Source organism: Pyrus communis, chromosome 14 (assembly GCF_041283825.1).
Source record: "Pyrus communis isolate YQ-2024b chromosome 14, ASM4128382v1, whole genome shotgun sequence".
NCBI lineage: Eukaryota > Viridiplantae > Streptophyta > Magnoliopsida > Rosales > Rosaceae > Pyrus > Pyrus communis.
In genome coordinates, this window is record NC_142578.1 from 18,456,687 (window position 1) to 18,472,457 (window position 15,771).

A 15,771-nucleotide genomic window follows, 5' to 3' on the forward strand; every position below is an offset into this window, starting at 1 on the left:
AATGCCTACAGTGATGTTGAAAACCTTGGTAGAATTTTTCAATACCCACACAGATTGAATTTGCAACATTGGCAGATGAATGAAAACATTGGCAGTGTTAATATGTGGACTTGGAAATGAAGGAGATTATTTTATAAAATGTGTGTTGTAAATTTCAAACTGTAATAATACGGAGTTGGTCTATAAATAGAACACTGCTACTGCTATCAACCGATATAGAAAATAGAAAGAAATGAAAGATCTATAACATTAGTACCTATTTTTTTTATTTGTCATTTTCTTGTGCTATAATTACAATATAATATTTTACACATACTTCGCTCTCGTTAGTGAAAAAGGTTATGACCTATTTATAAGACTGGTCAAATTGTTTTGTTGTTTACTCGGAAGAGATGAACCCAAAGTTAAGGTTGATTGCAGGGGTACTTGCGGTGGTGGCCGCAGCGTTGGCCGTCAACCCACCTGACTACTGGAAGCTCTTTGGGCTTGGAGTAGCTCCGATTCCGGGCTCCATTGACCTCCTCCACACTGCACAAATCATCCCTGTTCCTGGAGCCTTGGGACCCGAGAGTCTCGCCTTCGACCCCACCGGAGATGGGCCCTACACCGGCGTCGCCGACGGCCGTGTTCTCAAGTGGGATCGGAACAATCGCCGGTGGACTGATTTTGCAGTCACCACTTCCCAAAGGTAACCAAAACTGAACCCAATCTTTATATTATCAAATCATTATTTATTGATTTTTTTTTTTTTTTTTTGCTATATTTAGTTTGCATGTTGCGGGTGTTTGCGCTTTTGCCAGCATGATTTGCATTAGCTGCTTATAATTTTTATTTATTTCTTTGACAGTCAGTTCAATTAATTAGCCGGCCACTCAAGAAATTTGATTGGGTTCCTCCATTTCTTGCCAAAATTTACAAATGTTTGATGATTTAGCAATTTGAGCAAATGGATTGTAAAGATAATTTCAATAGGATTTTACCTAGTTCTTGTGTCATGTGTCGTTATCCTATCGTGCACTGGAATTACAATCGTTGGATCGTGTGAATGATCAAATTCGAGTGCATCGATGGTGGCACACCTAACACCTTGTGGCAAGAAGAACCACACTTGTGAGTTATAAAGAGGAGAACAAATTTGAGAAAATCTTACTTGGCGTTTGTGTGGAAGAAATTTGTGTTCTTTTTGTCTGATGAATTAATGCAAACAGATTTTCTTTAGATTAAGAGGATTCTGGTCTGGTCAATTTTTAACTAGTCACCTAGAAATTATAAATTCAGTTGAAGTAGAGTTCAAGCTTACCATCTAAATGGGATCTACTTGAATGGAAAATGCATGATTGAACTTGCAGAGGACTCGAACCTTAAGGTGGAAGCTAGCTACTTGCTTGTTAAAGGTGCTTGCCCACGGATATTTGTAGATCTCCCAATAGATATTGTGTCACTTTCAATCCTTGGTGTTAATAGCAAATATTAGGTGAGAGAGCGCCTATCTCATAGCTGTTATTGTGCTTTGAAGATTCTTTTCCAGGGTTTAACAAGCCAGCTAGGCACCTAGCGCTTAAAAGCAAGTAGCTTTTATTTGGAAATGGGCTGCAAGTAGTATGAGTTGAAGGGAAGAGCAATAGTAAGTAATAATAAGTAGACCAGAAGACTGTTGGCTGAACAAAAGAAGTATGGCTTGAGAAAGTAAGATCTCCGATCAGTTGTCAGGAAAAGGAGGTCCTATGATATTTTGGAATAAGAATAATGGAGACTAACAGGTAAATGCAAATATGGTCCTTTTATCCAAATACAGGCTTTTGAATTTGTAGCTAGGCAGCTACTGTCTAGCTTCCAGCTTTTCTTCCGGACTTGAAGCCAAGCATAGGCCTTGCTGTTGCTTTAAAGCTTGGACTTAGCCGGGGAACCTCAGTTAAACAAACGAGTAATCTAAAGAGTCATCTAATCCCACCACCCGCCCCGCCCCCCCCCCCCCCCCCCCGGGGGGGGGCAGGTAGGGAGTTGGCAGCATTTCAAGGTAGAAGTTAAACTAGAGATGGTAGTTCCAGTATGAAATAGAAAGGAACAGATTAAAGGCTTTGTCCTACTATAATACAAGGAGTTGCCAACGCTACCTTGTAACCTTGAAGTAAGGATCTGGAAGCTCAGGAGCAAGAGTAAGAGTAACTCATCTAATCCCACCACCTCCCCCCCTCCGGCAGGCAGGTAAGGAGTTGGCAGCATTTCGAGGTAGAAGTTAAACTAGAGATAATAGTTCCAGTATGAAATAGAAAGGATAGATTAAAGGCTTTGTCCTACTATAATACAAGGAGTAGCCAACGCTACCTTATAACCCTGAAGTAAGGATCTGGAAGCTCAGGAGCAAGAGTAAGAGTAACTCTAGTTGTGAACAGTTCTAGTTCTATACAAGACAGATAGTAACTGTAGCTAACAAGTGTTCCCTGAGTGCAATCCTACTTATGCTCTTTCTACTATATTGGCAGAACAGGGGCCAAGTTATATAGGTATGGGCATGAAGCTACAGGTTCTATTTGCAGTTGTGAGACAGAGTTCAGAGGCAACTTGTTATAAAGGTATCTGTGCGTGTTAATAGATCTTCTATGCAGGTAGTAGCATTAATGGGTGACTCACTTTCTTAGGTAAGGTTTAGTTTCTTTATTAGAAGAATAAGCACGGCGTTACCTCTTTGTCGCAACATTCCACCGGTGTAGGCTATTGACTTTCTTGTTAGAAGTAGTTAACGAACATAAATAAGGCTATTTGATGTCTATAATTTAAGATTGGGTGAATGCCCACTCCTTGGGTATGCTTTCAAAAGGGTCTTTTTCATACGTGCCGGTGTTCCTGGTCTGATGGTTTTCGGTTCTCATGGGGGAAGGTGGGATTGGCATATATACAAGTTGAAAGTGTTCCTGGGCATGTGTGCTCACCAGAACTACTAATAACGGGATTTGCCTGCAATACATGTAAGGGGAATGGAACTCTTGTTTGAAAAGTTTAGCTGCGTTACCTAGCTCAGCTTCTTCTATGGCTTTTTGGATTATGGAAGTAGGGTAATGTGCAGACAAAGAAGGCCAAATAGTCTTTCTGCATGCAAAATGATTTAATCCCATGTACTTCTTTGCAACTTGTTCTAGGAGTTCAGAATTTATAGCCTCTGTAGTAATTTCCTGGAGCACATGCTTTAAGGAGCAACTCAACTTCTTCCTCTGGCACGATGTAGCAGAGGATGTCAGGAACATATGAAATTTGTGCTTAACCCCATACTATTTGAGTAAAGAAACCCTGCTCCCTGAAACAAAGTTCAATTCATGGAGCATTTACCTTAAAGCACAATCATGCTGTGAGACCCAGTATCACTTAATACCAATGTTTTAAAAGGTAGAGGCGTGGGCAAGGCGTCTTACGGATAGCCCCGGCCTCCCAGGCGCCCCTGACGAAGCCTAGGTGAGTTTTCGCCCACTCCCACAAAACAGAGGCGACTTTCCTCACGCCCCACCTCCAAGGCTGCCTAGGCGCGCCTTGGGGCGAGTTTTTTAAAACACTGCTTAATACCCAGTTTAGAGTTATACCAACATGGAGTTTTAATCGTGACAGGGTAAAAAAAAGATGAATAATATGGCTGCATGGTTATGCTATGCCAAAAGGTTTGCTTTTAAATATTCTGTTTATTTTATGTTCTTGCTGAGTTTCTGTCAATTTATACATGGCAAGGAGTCACATAGTTATCTGAAGTTCAGCTGAAATGGGGGATAGTTTGCATAATTCATAATGGTTATTGATTGCCCTCCAAACCCTGTTAAATTTAGTTCAGGCATAAAAAACTTGCTGAGAGCATTCAACTCATAGCAATGCTTTTTTACTTTGTTAAGCTTTGATTAATTGAATGCTATTGTTTTCAAGGGAGGAATGTGTTCGCCCCTTCGCACCAGAAATGGAGCATGTCTGTGGAAGGCCTTTAGGATTAAAATTTGATAAGAAAAATGGAGATCTTTATATCGCTGATGCGTATCTTGGCCTTCAAGTAGTAGGTCCTGCTGGAGGGTTGGCATCTCAAGTGGTCAGAGAAGTTGAAGGTCAACCACTTCGCTTCACCAATGACTTGGACATTGATGAGCATAAGGATGTAATTTACTTCACAGATTCAAGCACAATCTTCCAGAGAAGGTAATTTAAGTACAAAGACTTACATTATCTCCTTATGCATATGATATGATGAGGGTCTTACTTTCTGCATCCCCCTCAGTTTTTGTCAAGGAACTATCTGATGGCGGATGTTCAGTGGTATGACATGTCAAAAGTTCAACGGTTTAATCTTCAAATTACCTTTTCAATTTTCATGTGAATAGTGCATTCCAGATGAACTTCTTGTGCTAATTTGGCATCTAAGCTCTTTTGATCAAACCCCAGATCACGTTTAGTCTGCTTCACTTCCATGGTCACACATTATTCCTCCACATGTATCAAAACATGAAAAATCTTGTGTAAACTATAGATGAGTTGTCTGTAGAATGCACCTAGTAGAAAGATCAAAGCAAAAGATATATTTCAGTGTCATGGTACAGTTTAGCATTCTGTATGCGTCGAGTGTCCAATTGATTGGATACTAAGCTAATTGTGCCAGATTGAGAAAAACAAAGTCTTAGCTCTTTTTTTGTTCTCATCGCCATCATTATCCTTTATTTTTTGTAATCAAGATCTGTTTTCATTTCTATTTTTTTACTCCATTGCTAAATGTAGGAATTGTTTTGAATTATTTGTTGAAACAACTTCCGAGTTTAGAATTTTGTGCTTCTGTGAGTTTGCAGGCAGTTCATGTCATCAGTCTTTAACGGAGACAGGACTGGCAGATTACTAAAGTACAACAAATCAAGCAAAGAAGTAACTGTTTTACTACGAGGTCTTGCCTTTGCCAATGGTGTTGCTCTGAGCAAAGACCGCTCTTTTGTGCTAGTAGCTGAAAGCACTACTTGCAGGATCTTGAGGGTTTGGCTTGATGGTCCAAATGCTGGAAATACTGATGTTTTTGCTGAGCTTCCAGGATTCCCAGACAACGTAAGAAGGAACTCGAATGGAGAGTTTTGGGTTGCATTGCATGCAAAGAGTGGATTTGTATCCAAGTTTATTACCTCGAACACATGGGTTGGAAAGTCGATGTTAAAGCTTCCTCTCGGCTTTAAGCGGCTGCATTCCCTACTAGTAGGAGGCAAGGCCCATGCAACTGCCGTGAAGTTGAGCGAGAATGGAGAAGTTTTGCAAGTTTTGGAAGATTGTGAGGGAAAGACTATGAAGTTCATTAGTGAAGTGGAAGAGAAGGATGGGGAGCTCTGGATGGGGTCAGTTTTAATGCCTTTCATAGGCATTTATAAACTATAGAAAGTATGAAGCAAGTAGCTTTTGATGTAATTTCAATAAAACATGTACTTTAACATGCATAGCAGAATCTGTTTGAATCGTTTTCTCTCCTTGTTGTACAAACCTTATCAACATTTCTGTTCCACTAAATAAAAATTACTGTTAGAAATGTTTCAACAATTGTTAGCTTCTGATCATGTCTTTGTCGCTCATTAAAACACTCCACCACAAAGGAATGTAACCAATAAGGGAGACTTGCATGACCAGGTGTATCGCTATTGTTGCGTCCCAAGTCACTATTATTGGGCTATGTGAAGAGTCTTACACAAAACCTTGTCGTATTTGTGATCTTGGAAGCCAAAGTAGGGATGGACCCATTTGTGTTAGTAGTTTGGGCGCCATTATAACGATAAATTTGTTTTATATAAGTTCTGATAACAAAGATATACGTGATAAGAATACTGAAAAACATCAAACCCATGCATTAAAATACCCAAAAAACGGAGCTAAAAAAAATCTTCATAGAAATAGGTGGCAAAGAAGTACTTCAGAAATTTATGGGTTAAAAATGAATAAAAAAATTATGGACTAAAAAATTCCTTATTGGTAAGACTTATTATTATGGTACGACATTAAAATATATGATTTAGATTTATAAATATCTTTCACTTAATAATTAATAGGATTGATTGAGAGGTAACCTAGCAATACATAAAGACTTGTCCATGCTCTTATAGTACACGCCTTATTCTAGTGTTGAACCATATTCAATACCAAGACACTTCAATTGCCGAGAGTAGAAGACGATTCTAAGTTCTTCGACATCAACCTAGTTTTCTTCTATAGATAAGTAATTTACTTTGATTTATTACATATGTAATCTTAATGTCTTGTTGTCGAGCTTTCATGATAATATCTTACACAAATTTGGTTCAAGTGCAAATTTCAATTTTCATTTAAGAAACTATTGTCATGCACATGCATTGTCTGTGGCCGTAATATTAGTGAGGCCGTTGGGCCCTTATATGTAGGGTGGCGATATTCACATATCATTTTTTATCTTCCACACACCCTCTATTAATTTCTATTCTTGGTCATGTTCTAATTATTAAGTACTGAATTCTTAGTTTCAAAACTATTTCATTGTTGGGGAGACTAAATTTCTAAACTAAATTTTGTAAACTAAATGATGTGATTGTTGATGATTGGATTATTAGCTAAGTGTTGATTAACATGCTTACTTTCTAGTATTGACACATCATTTAGTTTGCAAATTTAATTTAAAATTTTAGTTTCCATAGCATTATCCTTTTCCAATTGAAGAGAAGTTAGGTTTTCTCAACATCTTTGTCTTCAGGGAAGTTAAATGCATCTTGCACAATTTTTTTAACACTAAAAAGGTGCATGATTTGAATTAAGTCAAACGATGAACAAATCCTAACAAATTAATATCGAACTCGTCATTCACATAAAGAAGTAAATAGGTAAAACGTCCGTCACCTGCAACTTTTCTTCCCAGTTCCCACACACCACCTGGCTGGCTCCGGCAGTGGGAGCGCACTTTAAGGTACTATTGCGTCCTCGATAAGTCCTGTAAATTAATTACTTACATGCACTACCATTTGACGTGTTTTGTATGTATGCATATAGCATTAGTATTACTGCATCTGCTGCCGCTGCTTAATCTCTCCAGTTTCCACAAGCATGAAGCCAAAGCTGATGTTCTTGGCAGCAACCATAGGCGTTGTGGTGTTGTCAGTCTTGATTTCCCACAACGCCGTCGCGTCGGGTTTCCCTCTATCAGTAATACTAAAAACCGAGCAGCAGCAGCAGTAAATCTTTCAAATGGCCATAATTTTGAAGTTGTTCCCATTGTAGTGGGAAGTAGTAATAGTAGCAATGCTGCTTCTGCTGTTGGTCCTGAAAGCTTCGTCTTCGACGCTCTGAGGTCCCTATACTGGAGTATTGGATGGCCGTATCGTCAAATGGGATCAGCATAAACACCGGTGGATCAATTTCGCTCTAACTTCTCCAAATAGGTACATATCTCCTCTATAATTCTCTGCTTTTTTAATGTTTTTCTCTGTGTTCTTTCTTTGTTTTTTTGTATCCTTAAAAACAAGTTTTTAATAACATGAAATTATTATTTTTATATACACAAATGATATTTAATTAAAGAGATCCAACATAAGACCTCGGGTTCAGGAGTGAATGTTTTAATGAACCCAGATCCCTTCTGGATCTAAAAAAACTGAGTCTAAGGATCAAATGATCCAAACTGTTGAAATTTGATCCAACAGCTACAATTGTTATAACTTTTAGAGGAGCCCCCTTTTTGTAGCCGTTGAATCAAATTTCAACAACTTGGATCATTTGACCCTTAGGGTCAAGTTTTTTAGATCCAAAGAGGATCTGGGTTCTGTTTTCATACCTAGGTTCATGGTTTAGTTTTAGGCGGTGTTTAAAATACCGGTATTGATAAAAATATCGATATGCAAATTTGCGGAAATATTGACGGATATAACGAATATAGATATCAGTTGCTTTTGATGGAAATGATGAAAATTTAAAATGAAACTTTAGGGATTTTCAAATATTAGTTTGGACAAAATATAAGAGTTTCTCGAATATTGAATAGATATGTCAGAAATATCGACGATATATGTTGATTTTAGCCTAAACTTAAAAATTTATCCGATATGAGGTGAAGTTTGGACTTCACCCCAATTTCCATATATTTCTCTGATTTTTTGGATATTTACCTGGAAATATCCACTCCATCACAGAAATATTAAACACTGGTTTTAGGTAAAATTATTAGGGGTGTGATATTCACACAACCCATTTTACTTTTCACACACCCTTCTAATTTTCGGCCGTTAGATCGGATGAATTGAAGAAAATCAACGAATAGAAATTAACAAGGGGTGTGTAAAAAGTAAAATAGGGTGTGTGGATAGAACACCCCAATTATTATTATTTTGAACAAACGATATTCTCTAAGCCTCATAATGGGTTAGCAATAATGTGGTTCAAATTCATCTTTAACAAGAATCGAACATAACCTCTTATTTACAAGTGAAGAGAAAACTATTTGAAATTAAGTTGTAATATTTAATGTTACACAAATAGGGGTGACTGCATGCCCTACCATTGTGAATATGTATGGTGTAATGGACTAATGGAGGAGATAACTGGTTGCCCTAAGAGGCGAAGGTCAGCAGCTCTCACTCCCAAAGCCAGTCAGATGAGTTTGTTGGTTGCATAGTGGCCCGGTGGTCGATCGGACATACTTTTGTTTGTACGGATCCGCTGATGGTAATGGCCAATTGGCAATCGACTGTCAGTGTTGGAGAAATTTGTTTTTGCATCCGTTGCATGAAACGAGTGTACTGCATTTCTTGTATATGCTACAGACATGGAATAATTTAGCAATTTAAAATACTTGTTTTGTGCAACACGTGCAAGAATGTTTTATCCGTGGTATTGGGGCTAGCTAGCTCCTAGCTGCAGCTAGTACTTACCCCTCAGCAACCAAACTTTGTACTAAACCTGATTAAATAAGCCAAAATTTTGAATTCTAGGGTTGACAAATGAATTTCATGGATTGATTTAAAACATCTTCCGATTTTTCTGAGTATTTCTTGTTAGTTTATGTTTTCTCTTTTGCCACGGTGCAAAAATTTGGTGATATAGTAAAACTCTATAATCTGTATAGGAATAACCTCTAAATAGTTATAGAAAGTTTCGGGTCCAACTTGGGTAAGTTATATATAAGAATAAATTTTATATTGTAATAAGTATTATATTTTAGGTCCCGTCTTAAGAAATTTGTCTTCACATAATAATAATTGTCAATAAAGCCTTAATCATAAGAAAAAATGATTGCAATCTTCTATTAGAGTATGAGATTCTTATCATAAGAAGAAAAAATGAGAATATAAAGTAATGGGGATATGAAAATCAGCACTCAACTGTTTGATCAAATGGGTCAACAAATGTATAGAAAACTAACATAGTGTGTAGAAATTGCGCAGTCCTTTCTTCTACTTATTAGTGTGTAAGCAGTTTCTTATATGTAATACCTAGAAACTAAGAGCACTGCAAGGCACAAAAACTTGTGCTCGGTATATTAATTGTTACTGCTTAGGTACGTGGAAATTACTTGCTCAATTAAATCGGTTAGCAGAGATGGTTGTGAAGGGTCACATGAACACGATCAGACCGAGCACATTTGTGGCGTCCATTAGGCCCTTGTTTCAACCAAACAACTGGTGACCTTTACATTGTTGATGCTTACATGGGGCTCCTCGTTGTGAGCCCTGAAGGCGGCTTGGCTACTACGGTGGTGACACGTGTAGATGCCATTCCATTTGGATTTACCAATGGCTTAGACATTGACAGTGGCGGAGCCACATGGAGATTAGGATAGTCCAGGGTTTATCCTGAAATTTAAACTTATATTAATTGTTTACTGATTTTTGCAAGAATGAGAATGTAGTGTATTAGTTGATCAGATTTTGGACCTATCATTAGGTCCTGGGTCGACACTTGCTGATGGAAAACTAACTAGCTAGATTTTGCTAGGAGGAGAGGAAGGTTAAATTTTTGCTAAGCATTAAACACATAAAATTGCACTGTTTGTGGGCTTCAAGAAAAGGGCTTGAGTTGTTAGGTTTAAGAAAAAATAATATTAAAATATTTTAACTTAACCTAAAATGGCTAGTATTATTGTAAGCGGTAGCTAGTCAAATTAACATTTGGATCATTTGGCTAGCTACAATAACAAAAATTTAGTTAGTACTGTTGGAAATGCGCGTACTCTAAGACTATAACCATTGGTCACATGGAACAGGATAACATTGGACAAACAGATTTTAAGAGCAATGAAGGTTAAGGAGCCATGAAAATGGTCACAAACTCATTTCTCAGCATTGCCCTGAGTCCAGACGCCCGCCACGCGCACACCCATATCAATGCCTTTCAGATGATTGGAATGTCCTCGTGTCAGGACCTCTCCGGCTTCTTTGAGAATGAGGTGAGGATAAAATGATTTATCTTCTTGTTTGCAATTGAATGTTTCGATTTTTGAAATGAAGTTGAAACATGCATGTGCTTCCGTTAACTCTCAATTTGGTCTCATGTTTTTGGGGTCTCACTCTCACATTATCCCTTTTTCTGGCATTTTTCTTGGCAGTATGGTCTCTAGAGCCGACACGAATGAAGTTTATGCTGAATTTGCCAATTCCATCGACTCCCGAGAAGCCGTCGAGAATTCCCATGTGGAAAGGTGCCCTGGGAGTCTACTTTATCAACGCATTTGCTATTTCCCGGTGGCCCTTCCTTATGGTGTTTTCAGTGCTTCTTCTCTGCATAGATCTCTCCAGCTGGTTGTGCTCAATAGTCAAACGTTAGCAAACAAAATCCACATGCTCAAACTTGTTCTGGTTTGATTTCACGAATGGTGGTCGTTTGAGTATCCCCCCATCGTCTAGGGTTCAGACATGAGAAGAACGAGAGTCAGATTCTTGTGTTGGTGCTGGAATAAGGTGTTCTATCGTTGAAGTTATCAGTTATGAATCTCGGTAATAACGAATGCATGTAGAACTGGACACATATGCATGCATGCATTTTCAATGGTTGATTGCTGCTACTGCTTTCGGCTCGACTTGTACCTGCCCTTGATCCAATTTATGCCCTAATGAGCTGCTATTTTTACCCTATTCATACCATTTGATGCCGCAGTTTTTATTCTTTCAAAACCATAACTTAACATTTTTTTTATCCAATCCTCCTGTTCGATTCAGTCTCTTGCCCAATTACTCAATTCTAGCTCCGAATTCGAATCGCAGACTGGAGCTACGATGAGAGCGCATGATAAAGTGCCGGTCAATTCGAATTCGATGCACGTGACTTTGCTTCCTTTTTTTTCATGCAAAATTAGGAAGCTCGATACTTTGACGTAGAATCGGAGTAAGTAATGGTATTATTAGCATTAAAAAAATCTCAATACACTCTTCATAAATGTATATTTCTTTCTAGTTATAGAAAATTAAGAATATGAGATATTTGAAATGGGCATGAATTTCTGGCTTTACCACATGACATCGATCAAGAAGAGAGAGTAGTGTATTTCACAGATAGCAGCTCAAAATATCAGAGAAGGTACACTATCTACACACACACACACATATATATATATATATATATGTTAGGCTTAGGGTTTAGGGCCCTAAACCGTACTGCGTGTACAGAAAGCCCCAACAAGTTGTGGCTTACTCAGCTGCCTTGGTGCAAAAGTTTTCCATCCCATCAGTGCCTAATGATATAGTACTTCCTTTTCAGGATTCAAATTTCTGTGATATTGAGTGAGGATAAAACTGGAAGACTAATGAAATATGACCCGAAAACCAAACAAGTACAATTTGTTCTTGAAAACCTGTCATTCCCAAATGGGGTGGCATTGAGCAAAATGGGGGACTTCATTCTAATTGCAGAGACCACACATTGCAGGATTCTAAGGTACTGGTTGAACACCTCTAATGAAGGAACTTGTGAAACGTTTTCTCAACTTCCGGGATTTCCAGATAACATTCGAAGGAGTCCTAGAGGAGGATTTTGGGTGGGAATCCATTCGAAAGGACTATGGATATTGAAGTGGACTCTTTCATACACTTCGACAAGAAAGACTGATGTGATATTAACTAGCACACAAATTAAAACCTTATGATTGTAGTATATGAAAGTAGGGATTGTTTTAGGCCGGGGATTAGAAGGGATGCTAATCTACTCTAAACTGACTTAAAAACACTTAACTAGACTTATATGACTCAAAACAAACTAAAAAAGCTCAAAACAGCACAAAACAATCAAATAGACTCAAAGTAGACTCTAAAGGGTGATCTGGTCAAATTATAACTTAACTTTGACTCAAAACACTTAAAAACATAAATTTGGACAAATTCTAACTAAAAGACACAACCAAGTAAAGGGGGATTGGATTTTGGACAAAATTAAGGTAAAAACAAGCAGATTGTAAAGACTCTAAACAACTTGGACGAAATTGGGTGAAATATGGGTGAATGGTTAGCCAGAGGGTTCATCTCCACACATGACACATATGCATACAAATCGATTTCCAGTTATTATTCCTTTAAACCATGAATGACAATGCCCCAAGTTAATTGCATCGCACAACCAACCATCAAATTTTCTTTATTTCGTTGAATTGAATGAATACGCATTACAACTAAATTATCTTTCTCAAGTTCCCTATATGAAACGCATGATAGAGATACATATAAAAGTCATTAAATTCTATGAAAATCATAAGCATTGACAAGGCATTCATCACTATAAAATGCATGAGACTCCTACCAAGGATTCACTTAACACAATCATGATAACTTCCACTACTTGTGAATATAAGTGAATAACTATTACGTGAAACTCCCTTATATTCTAGCATCAAATTCATGCATGCAAACTAAGTAGGCCTCCTTAATCAACATACAAGAATAAGTTATTGATGAGTCAATTTCATATTATATATTTTACCCTATTCTTAGTATATTTTGGTTAATATTCTGGAAGAATTTTGATACTTTGAATTGTATTTTCAATATAGGATTTTCGACTACCTCTAGAGAAAAACAGGACCAAATGGACGAATTTTGGAGTAATTCCAGTTGGAGGACGACCGTGAGTCACTTAGCTTGATTGTATCTCCTAGTTTAATTAGGGTTTTATTATCTAAGATATTTTATTATTATTTAGTTTCCTAGTTGGAATAAGAGACCTATGTTTTAGGGTTTGTGTGATGGCTTAGCAAATATATTGCTTGGCCATTCTTAATCTCTAGATACGCTTTATTTTATGCTTCTTTGGAGACAGAGAACTTGGCTAGGGTTCTTGGAGATTTTCTATTTTAAGGTGTTTTCATTCCTTTTATTCTTAATAATATTTTCTATGATTTTCATTATGAATATGTGTAACTAATTTTTTTTGCTAGGGTGAAGCCTTAAGCCTTAGCATGAATATGTGATTTTTATTTAATTGCTTATGATTGATTGCATGCATACTTTGAATTATTGATCACCGTGATTAAAACTATCTAATTGTCTTAATGCCTGATCACCATTAGGATCTTTAGAAAAGTAATTTGATGCAATTTTGGTCAGAAGGTTCCCTGAAATTGACGCTGGCTTCTTGTGATTAATAATTGTAATTTCACTTAAGATGAACACCACGTTTTAAGGGTTGCATGGTTTTTCAAAGGGTTTTCATAAAGCATAATGAGTCTTTCATGTTCAGATTCTATCCGAACGTCCGGACGGGTTGCATGTTAGATATACGTTCTATGTTGGAGGTTCCAAGTAGAATATAAATTAAGAAAACCTAACCTTCAAAGTGGCATGTGTAGATCATAAGTAATTGGTAAAAATACATAGGATTGCTAGCTGATGGTGGAACACAAGTGCTTTTATAAATTGGTATTTAAAACTCTTTTCTTTTGTCATATTAGTTTTTAATTGAAATTCGTTTTTAATATTACCCAATTTCAGAATCTCTTTTCTCAATTTTTAATTTTAAGTATTTAATTAAGAATTGTTTCTACATAAATTATCCAAATAGTCTTTGAAGAGAACCACCTTGCATGAGCATCTATACTACAATAGCCTTGTATTCTTGCAAGTATTTCATGTGTTTTTATCCCTACTTTTGTAGATGGTAAAAATCATATCAGTTATCAATCAAGCAGTTAAGCAAATTGCATTCACGATTTATGAAACAATAATTGGATGAAATCAATTCATATCACATATATGTTCATGGCTTTGAATTCACCTCTAACTAAAACGAATTTAGTTCCTCATGTTCGCAAAACAAAGATAATTAAATTTAAACATTGAAAACAAAGAATAGAATACACCTAGAAACATTCCAACAATCCAACGTTTTGAATGGCAAGCATGGCTCTAGGTGTGGTGGATGGTGTGGTGTGAAATTGTGGTAAAGGGTGGTGATTGAATTATGCGGCATAGACATATATTTATAGGCTTAGGTGCGGCACAAAAGTAGCTTAGGAAAAGGATTTTAACACTTCAAATCCTTAAGGAAAAGGTCAGCTATATGGCAGAAACCAAAGACGAAAAGGAGAGAGAGGGGCGGTAGATTCCTAGGGGAAAGGGTTACTTGTTTGCATGATTTTAGGACTCCTTAAATTAGATAGGAAGTGGTTTAATGTGATAAGGAATCCCCCTTGCAGCTGGAGATAAGGTAAGATAGGATTAGGATAAGATAAGATAAGGTTGGATAAGGTTTGGATAAGATAAAGTAATTTGGACAATGTTCCTTCTTTGTAGCTGATTCCTTATCTTCAATGCTTCCAAATTTGTTTCTCCATATATTAATCATATTCCTAGTCTCTCTTGATCTTCAAATTTGTCCATCCACCTTGTTTCATACTTATGCTATCCATTCCAAGCCCAAAACTGCTCTAAAATGCTCCAAATTGCACTTTCTTGCCAACTTTGTCATTTGAACCTAAAAACACACGAAAATAGTCTACAACACTCTAATAAGTAGAAACTAACTTGCTAAATGCAAAGAAACAAGCTAATAAAGTCACATAAATATGCTCCTATCAAAGACACTGCTTCAGCTCATTCCCCTTGACATTACGAAAGCTTATTCATACATGGCAAAGTGGACTGCTGGGAGTGGCTTTGCAATCAGGTTGAGTAAGCAAGCTGCTGTGCTGGAATTGCTTGAGGATACAAGTGGAAATAGTCTAATAGATGAAAGTCTATTAGTGAAGTGGAGGAGAAAAATCAAACTCTTTGGATTAGATCAGTAAATATGTCATTTGCATGCAAGTATAGAATCGAAGTTTTATATTTTCTTTATAGTTTTGTTTTTTCATGTAGACTTTAAATTAGTATGATATTTTGGAAACACTTAGAATTCATGAATGCTTAAATTGTTTTCTTCTCACTGGAAGGAAATAAAATAAATATATATATATATGCATATATATAGTTGTTCGACTCTAATCACAATTAATCTAGGAAACTTACTAAGGAAAGGAATCCTCAATACAATTAAATCACAATATTTACCTTCCTATTCTAACACTTCCCCTCAAGTTGGTGCAAAATATCGAACATGCTCAATTTGCCCAAAAGTTGTGCAAATATCCTATTTGACATTGCTTTTGTTAAGACATCTGCAAGCTAATATTCCGACTTGACTCTTGGTATCTTAATAATTTTTCAGCCTAGCTTCTCCTTGATGAAGAACCAATCTACTTCCACATGCTTCATTATCACGATGAAATGGACTGGCACCTCACACGGCTTAACTATCACAATACAACTTTATGGCCTTAGCATTTTAGTAATTCCCAAAGCAACT

At 37.0% G+C, this 15,771-nt stretch overlaps 1 protein-coding gene and 1 pseudogene across 1 annotated transcript; both read left to right on the forward strand.

Moving 5' to 3' along the window:
* Positions 1-325: 325 nt before the first annotated feature.
* Positions 326-5,535, forward strand: LOC137712609 (protein STRICTOSIDINE SYNTHASE-LIKE 10). Its single transcript, XM_068451715.2, has 3 exons — positions 326-688; positions 3,904-4,167; positions 4,809-5,535. Exons 1-3 carry the CDS (start codon positions 393-395, stop codon positions 5,374-5,376), a joined length of 1,128 nt encoding a protein of 375 aa, XP_068307816.2. The 5' UTR covers positions 326-392; the 3' UTR covers positions 5,377-5,535.
* Positions 5,536-7,059: 1,524 nt separating this feature from the next.
* On the forward strand, positions 7,060-15,291 carry LOC137712180 (protein STRICTOSIDINE SYNTHASE-LIKE 2-like; annotated as a pseudogene).
* Positions 15,292-15,771: the final 480 nt, after the last annotated feature.

Coding starts and splice junctions, on each gene's coding strand:
- LOC137712609 (XM_068451715.2), top strand. CDS start 393: ATGAACCCAAAGTTAAGGTTGATTGCAGGGGTACTTGCGGTGGTGGCC. Junction 689..3,903: donor GCAGTCACCACTTCCCAAAG/GTAACCAAAACT, acceptor ATTGTTTTCAAG/GGAGGAATGTGTTCGCCCCT. Junction 4,168..4,808: donor AGCACAATCTTCCAGAGAAG/GTAATTTAAGTA, acceptor GTGAGTTTGCAG/GCAGTTCATGTCATCAGTCT.